The following is an 8,160-nucleotide window of genomic DNA, read 5'->3' on the forward strand; positions in this document are numbered from 1 at the left end:
CATATAGCCCAGGCTAGATCCACCTTCCACGTGCTAGGATTACAAGCTTGTGCCATCAATGCCAACAAGCGGAGCTAAATAACTTTCTGATACAGTAGTCACAAATCTTCAAAAGCAATGCCCCCCCCCAAAAAAACCCTACACTTATCACTGACTCTACAAAAAATAAAAAACTCAAAACAACCTTAGTCAACTCTTTACAAAATACCCTAGCTCTCATTATTTACAACTATGAAAGTTCAAAACACAAGCATGTTTAACAGGCAGGTGAGAAACACAACTGCAAAGAGACCCAAGATCTTTTTTCCGGAGAACGCAATTCCAGGTAAAATTATCCCCCAAAGTTCATCCGTATCATAAATGCTTGCATGTGGTGATATTATGATATAATAAAGCTTGTCTGGGGATCAGAGTACAAAGCTAGCCACACTAGTTAGCCAAAGAGGCCAGGCAGTGGTGGCACACACCTTTATTTAATCCCAGCACTCAGGAGAGGCAGACAGACCTCTTATAAATTCAAGGCCACCCTGATCTACACGATACTGAAACTGTCTAAGAGAGAAACAGAGCTCACACAAAGGTGACCCCAACACTTGTGAACACCCACCTTTAATCCCAGCACTAAGGGGGTGGAGACAGGGATGACATGGGGGAGGGGGGAGATAAGGCAGGAGGAGACAAGAGAGAAAGGCATTCTGAAGCAGTGCAGGCTGGGAGGTTCCCCCTTTGGTCTGAGCATTGATAGAGGTGGCTGGCGGCTCTGCTTCTCCGGTCCTTCAGCTTTCACCACCTGATAGCTGACTCCAAGTTTTTACTATTATTTGGTTCTACACTTGTAGAACCAAATGCCTACTTGGCACCTCGTCGTTAGTTTTATAAGACGTGTCACACCAGTAAAGCCTGGCCTTCTTCCTCCTACTCTCCTCCCAGACACCCTAATGAAAATGTCACCAGTCCTCATCCAGAGAGTCAAGGTTCTGCAGCCCCGTGAGCAGCCTAACGATCCATACCTGCTCTCTCAGTGCACACATCTATTTTGACCTTTAATTTTCACCAACACCAATGGCCATCTCACTTCTAATAACAATGTACATGGCAACCATTAAGTGTTCCTTAGAAACACAAAATACCACAGCCCACTATTATAGCTGTGCCCCCTCCCCAAATTACAGTACACACATTTACAATCCCTCAGTGACTTAGGACAAAAAAATAAAACCTTTCACTTGACCTGGAGAGCCAGATACACCTTGGTCGTTTCTTTTCTACTACTGGGTCCTGGAGCCCTTTCGAGCCTGACATCAGGTGGCCCCTCCTACCACGGGGTACTCTTGCCTACACTTTACTTTCTTCCTCTAGGTCAGTGGTTCTCAAGCTCCCTCAATGCTGTGACCCTGTCATGGAGTTCCTCAAGCTGTTGCAACCCACAACAATAAAACTATTTTCACTGCTACTTCGTAACTAATTTGCTGTTACGAATTGTAATATAAATATTTTTTGGAGACAGAGGTCTGTGAAAGGAGTCACAACCCTCAGGTTGAGAAATGCTGCCCTAGGTAACTTGTACTTACAATTGGAATCTCAGTTCCCAATTGTCAAGTTTCTCCAACATGTCATTATCTGAAAGCAGGGATCTTGCTCTTTAGAACTGCCCCCACCAAAAAAAAAAAAAAAAAAGTTTACAATTGTAGTTCCAACACTAACTCACTAACTCCTCCTGACAAATTCATTATTGAGTAAGTGTACAAGCAGAGATTCATTAAAGAAATCAGTTCAGGAGAAGTAAAAACTATGCAGGTTACTTGGAAAGGAAAGATGTCAATACCAACACTGGGACAATGTGGCATGAATGGCACAGGGTAACCAATCAGCTTCCAACTGTATCTTAACCCTGACCACACGGGAAAGACTGACCCTGTAACCCTGCCCAAAGCCCACTACTGAGGAGACCTTGGGCCCTAGGGAGAACCTACTGTCGTCTTACTAAATGCTCATGTTGTTGACTTCTGAACACTCATATTTATGCTCATAATTGTTGCTCTCAACCCTTATCAGAGAAGCTTTTCGTAATGAGCAATCATTAATTCAGGACTCAGAACCTCCCAAAATGCTAATAGTGAGTGCTCAGTCCTGCCTCAATGGGTTACACTCCCCAAGGATTAAAGGAAGTGCAAAGAATATAAGAGCAGAGGACAGAAAAGAGCTATGAGATGCTGTCTTCCGGGGACATGTCATGGCCACTGCACTTCTAAAGTCACAAGACCTGCACATGGTCCAGTCAGCTGACCACTGTTGAGAAAGGGAGTGAGGCTTTTGAAGGGGAAGGGAGGTGGCAGCTACGGGCTGCCCATGCCCCTGAGGACAGCCTCACACCAACACCATGTAACGGCACCACATAGACAGATTCAGTAGACTACTCTTTAAGGTAGTGGGAGGCCAGGGAGATGGCTGAGCAGTTAAGAGCACGATGCTCTTTCAAAGGACCTGAGTTCAGTTCCCAGCACCCACATCAGGCAGCTCACCACCCATCCATATCTCCAGCTTCAGGGAGTCCTACACCTCCAGCCTCCAAGAGTACCTGCATTCATGTACACATAGCCACATGAAGATACATACCTATAATTAATAAAAATAACTTTTTTTAAAGAGGGCATGAATTGGGAGGGGAACACAGAATAATCAAGACACATTGTATGTAAGTGTGAGTGTGTAAAACTGTCAAAGAATAAAAGTATTTTGTTCTGTTTAAAAAGTCATTGGAGAGATGGCTCAATGGTTGAGAACACTGACTACTTTTCCTGAGGATCCAGGTTCAATTCCCAGAGCCCACATGGCAGCTAATGACCATTTTTAAGTCCAGTTCCAAAGGATATGACACCCTCTTTTGGCCTTCACTGGCACCCAGCACCTGCAGGGAAATACTTAGACAAAAGTAAATCTATTTTTAAAAAAAAGTAATTAAAAAGATTTGAAAGTATTACAAAAAAATTCAAGATCCTCTTGGTTGTGCTGGGGTCCAAAGTCGGCCTGGCCTAGATGAAAGAACCGTCTGAGATTGGGAAATGGCTACTTGACAGGTCTCTCCATTCATCAGGGACTACCATGAGCTACCTTTGCAGTCTATTTTTCCTCTTTCCCCTGACCATGAGGAGGAAGAATACACTTGGAATTATTTTGACATTTGCAAAACTTTCTTCTTCAAATTTCCCTCCAATACAGTTATCCTATCTAGGGAAAATAAAATGCTAAGCTAAATAATAAAAAATTTTGTAGTATATTAAATCTTAAGGACAAAAAAGTTTTTTCCATGAAATATCTAATTTCAAAACTAAATTGCTGGTAGGGTCAAAAAATGTTTTTCGATCTTTTTATGCACAAAAACACTAAAAGATATTCACTCTACAAGCATAAAAGATTTTCTACACTCTGTTAATTAAAATTTTACTGAAAGATGGAGATGCACACAAAAACTACACCTGCTTTTCCAAAATCGTGTATAGTAATAACTCTTATCGAGTCATTACTCATGTTAAAGGACAACAAACAGTCAATCTCAGGATGGTTGAATGAGTCACTCCTGAGGGAACATCATAACGCAAGTGTTCAATCCAAATAATTCAAATAAACCTAGCAAATAATCAAAGAATTTTGCAAAAGGCATAAAAAACCTACAGTTAAATAAAAACTCAACTAAATAATTTCTGATATAGTCAACCAAAAGATGCACACTTGGATTCTAAATCAGCCGACTTAGAATAGAGCTATGCATTTACAGACAGAAGTCTGCATTGTACAGAATTATCTGTGACTAGCAAAGTGTCAAACTCCTACTTCAGCCCTCTCCCTATCACCTGAGCTTCGCCCACCTTTACAGACATCCTTCAGCTGGGACTGAAGTACTCTAGTCTTCTCAGCTACCTCGGGTTTCCCGCTCCTCCCTCTGCATAACCTTCCCCAGGTTCACAAGAACCTTTTCCCTTCAAAGCTTCCTCGGGAGGAAAAGCTGCTCCCCTCAGACACCATTTATATCTTTTTGGTCTCCTCACTAATCTTGTTACTTTGATAACACGAGAGCCTGTTGTATAAACACAGCTGTAATTATTTAACATCAGAAAGAAATGATGTGCGGGATTAAGCACAATGCAGTGTTCCTTCTGGTTTTTTGACACCCGCCTCATAAAATGCTTTTCACACAGGCTATGCAGCTGAGAAAATTTCCTCGTGAACTGTCAAAGGGCAAAGCAAACTAGAGTATCATAAAGGTTTACCTTAAATCGCTCCAACTAATGATGGCTACTTTAGCAGGCACTTGAAGGACTTCTCTGCACACCCCCACCCAGGCCCCTCCAAAAAAATCTCTGCAGCAAAATATCCGCACAGTATCTGAGTTCTGAGACACTGTCTAGTGTCTCTGTAGCCCAGTCTCCTTTCAAACGTTCCATGGTTCCCAGTAGACAGGAAGTACTGCTAGCAAAATATCAAAATGTTTAAGTCCTAAAAACTATTCAAAATATAATTTAATTTAAAAATTGCTCCCACAGGGACAATCCAGCTATTTTCATTCGGACTCAATCTTACGCAATCATGAGCTTACTTTTTTCTTTTAATACTAGAACTGCTATGCAACAACCCAAGGGAGAGTGTTCTCATCACGACTCCTAAAATTAAAACCCCAGGTATTAACTCTCAAAGGGGGGGGGGGCTCCCTTTATGTTTAACCAGGAGGCGCAGGTCTTTTTAGCCGCGCGTCCTGTCCGGATTCCTCAACAATTAGCAAGCTGTTCGGTTTAAACCCCTCTTCCCCAGCGCAGCCCACATGCACAGCGAGACGCAAACGGGCCTGGGTCTGAACAAGGATCGCCAACCCCAGAGATCTCTCTCCCTCCCTCGCTATCGCGGCCAACGCTCCAAAGTCAACAGCTCCCGGAGCGGCGTGCCGCCTTATCAGCTTTCTCGGGGTATGCTGGGAAACCGCAAACGCCAGAGTCCGCGACGGCGAGCGTGCTCCCCGGGGGCCACGGGAGGGAGGCGGGCAGGACACCGGGCCCCCGCTCCCGGGGACCCGCTCCCACCACCGCCCCAGCGCCCTCCGTGCCCGGGGCTGACGCCGGGCCGCTCCGCCGCGCGCCTGGGGCGCTGCCAGCACTCGGGGCCGGCGCCAGCCACGCAGCGCCCGGCCTCCCGGCTCTCCCGAGCGGCGCGGCTGACGGCGGGGACCCCGGGCGAGGCCCGCGCCCGCCCCTCCCGGCCCTGCGCGCCGCGCCCGCCCACCCCGAGGCTCCCGCTCCCGCTCGCAGGCGCCCCCGCCAGCCCCGATCGCGCCGCGGCCGCCCCCCGGGGGGGGCAAGGACGCCGTGCAGGTCGCCCGGGCGGGCGAGCGGGGAGGGCGAGCGAGGCAGGCGCGGGCGGGTTCCCGCGGCGCCCCCGCGGGCCGCAAGATGGCGGCGGCGGCGGGGCCGGCTGAGCCCTCCGCGGCGCCGGGCTGGCTGCTTCCCCTCCCGTCCGCAGCGCGGCCCGGGCGGGCGGGCGGGCGAGCGGGGCGGGCGGCGGCGGCGGCGGCGGCGAGCGAGGGGCGCAGCGGCCCCGGCGCTGGGCGCGGGCGTGGGGGAGGGGAGCGCGGCCAGACCCGGCCCCGGCCCCGCTCGGGCGCGCCCCGGCCGGCTTACCTTTGAATTTGAGGTCGGAGGGTGGGTCGAGGACCAGGATCTGCTCGTGCTTCGCCATGGCCCCGGAGGCGGACGCCATCGGAGACAGCGCAGGCAGAGCGGGGGCGCGCCCGCGGCGGCGGCGGCGGCGGCGGTTCGCTGGCGGCGGGGGCGGCTGCGGGCGGCGGCGGCGCCGGCTCGGCCGAGCTCTAGGACGGGGCCAGGCTCCCGAAGCTCGGCGCCCGCTGCTGCCGCTGCTGCTGCTGGGCCGCGCGTCCCGGCGGGTCAGCCAGCAGCTCCGGGTGTCACAACTGACTCAACCCCACACCAGCCGCCGCGGCCGCGCGCACGGCCAGCCTCGGCTGCCCACGTGACGGGCCCGACGCGCCGACGTGCGCGCCGCCGCGGCCCGGAGCCCCCGTGCGGGCCCCGCCCTCCGGGCCGAGCGCGCCTGCGCGGGCCCGGCCGGCGTTGCCGCTCCCGGCGCCCCGCGGCTGTCAATCGCGGTGGAGCGCGCTGGGGCGGGGCGGGGCGGGGCGGGGCGGGGCGCCCGGAGACAGGCGTCGGTCTCGGTCCCCAGGAGCTGCGAGTGCCGAGCTGCAGCGCCTACCACGGTGGCGCCTCACGGCGTTCCGAGTGGAATTCCGAACGGAGACAGTCACGAAGCGCCGGGTACCTCGCCTCCCGGCATGCTCCGGGCGAGGGGGAGGGCGGGGCCCCGCGCGGGGGCTGCCGGGAGCCGGGAAGCGAGTGGGTGGGGCGGCTGCCACGGCTTTGCGCTGGCGCAGGGCGCCTCGTCTGCCCCGGAGGAGGGAGAAGGGCTTCGCGGGCTGCCTTGAGGCCCGCGTCCCCGGTGGCGAGGCGGCAGGGCGCGCCCGTCTGCTCGGCCCTCCGCGGAGCGGGCCTGCCCCGATCCCCCGGTGGTCCAGCGCTGCCTCCTCCCTCACCTCCCCGCAGCCCTGCAAAGCCAGACCAAGAAACACACGCGCTCCGCCCAAAAGCAGACCGGCTCCGGGGGGAATCTGTGCCAGGCACGTGTCCTCAAGCTGGAGACGAGCGTCCCGTCCCACAGCGTGGAATTCACGTGCCGGATCCACGACCCATTTCAAACCCAAGCCAAATCTGCAAATTTTATCTGCATCGCTTTGTATGTACCAACGGAGAAAAAGGCCAGCAAAGTTGCTGACTGATCTTCAGCCCATTGCCAGGGTGTCGACGGACAGGAAGAGCAAACAGAACAAATGGATACGCTGTGAAAGTAAACCTGTGGTGCCGCTTGAATTTAAATCTCTAGGAAGCTCCAGGCGAAACGACATATTGACGCTGTTGCCACGAAGAAGCACCCAAGACTCCCCCAGGAAGCAAGTTTGAAATGGGGCTGTCTATACCACAGCTACTTCAACTTTTTAAGCTCGCCTGCCCCTTTCCACCTGAGAAGTGTTTAGGCCACGCAGGATATATAGGACATATATATGTATAATAGTGCTACAAAGCAAACACTGATAATAGATCGTAAAGAAGCTTGTTTTAGTAATGAAACTCTTTGTAATCTATTAAGGGGCTTCCCCCCCCCCCCCCCAGTGAAATTCAAGTCAGGAACCAAAACTGCAATTTTTAAAACCAAATATTCTAACACAATACAACCCAAATATGTATAAATCTGACACTTGCTAAGAAACAATAGTAGGAAAATACTGTTTTTTCCTTAATTAAGCCATTATGTCTTTATAAGGCAGGGACTCGGCTCAGCAGTTAAAAGCACACGCTGCTCCCAGCGTCCATGGCGGCCTGCTCACAGATGTAACTTCTACTCCAATGCCTCCGACCTCTGAGGACACTTGCACTCATGTGCACAGACCTATACAAGTACACATAACTAAAAATAAGCCTTTTTTTTTTTTAAAGGCTAGAAAGTTACAGTTCATAACACAGTAATCTCAAATCTGAGCCTTGGTGTTTCAAGCGCCGATCATTAGACATGCGGTAAGATGGCACGCGCAGAACCCAGGCTGCAGTAATAACCCCACAGTGCAACAGGCAACGTGGCTGAGCACCCCAGAAACCCTTTGTTTCACCACTCATTTGGCTTTGGGTTTTGATTGTTGTGTGCTCAGAAACATTTTGCTGTGGTAAAACTTTCCCCACCCTAGGGGCACACAACCCACTCTTGAATTTGAGGGCCAAGAATGAGTCTGTGTCCCTGCCCCAACCCTACCCCAGAAGAGCTCACAGGAGACAATGTGAAACCTACGGCACAGATCTTAAGTCACGAAGAACCCAGTAAGATAGAGGCACTTGAAAAGCACATTTGCTTTTTACTTTGAATTCTTTTTATCCACAAAAGTCATACTGAAATGTCAATTTTTATTAAAGAATATATATGTATGTACACACACACACACACATATAAAGAATTTGAAAGAGCTTGTGGGTTTAGCTTAGTTTTTAAAAACGAGTTGCAGCTGATAACCCGTCCATAGGATAGCATTGCACATCTGTTTCATTCTGAACTGAA

The 8,160-nt window shown here is 51.0% G+C and overlaps 1 protein-coding gene across 2 annotated transcripts in view; it reads right to left on the bottom strand.

Annotated features, from left to right (window-relative positions):
- Window positions 1-5,817, bottom strand: part of Vapa (VAMP associated protein A) — a 30,185-nt gene extending 24,368 nt beyond the window's left edge. For both annotated transcript variants that reach the window (XM_051190885.1, XM_051190884.1), the window contains exon 1: window positions 5,667-5,817. In XM_051190885.1, coding sequence (XP_051046842.1) covers window positions 5,667-5,745 — 79 coding nt within the window. In that variant the 5' untranslated portion in view covers window positions 5,746-5,817. The remainder of the gene's footprint in view (window positions 1-5,666) is intronic.
- Window positions 5,818-8,160: the final 2,343 nt, after the last annotated feature.

This window comes from Phodopus roborovskii, unplaced genomic scaffold (genome assembly GCF_943737965.1).
Source record: "Phodopus roborovskii unplaced genomic scaffold, PHOROB, whole genome shotgun sequence".
Classification (NCBI taxonomy): Eukaryota; Metazoa; Chordata; class Mammalia; order Rodentia; family Cricetidae; genus Phodopus; species Phodopus roborovskii.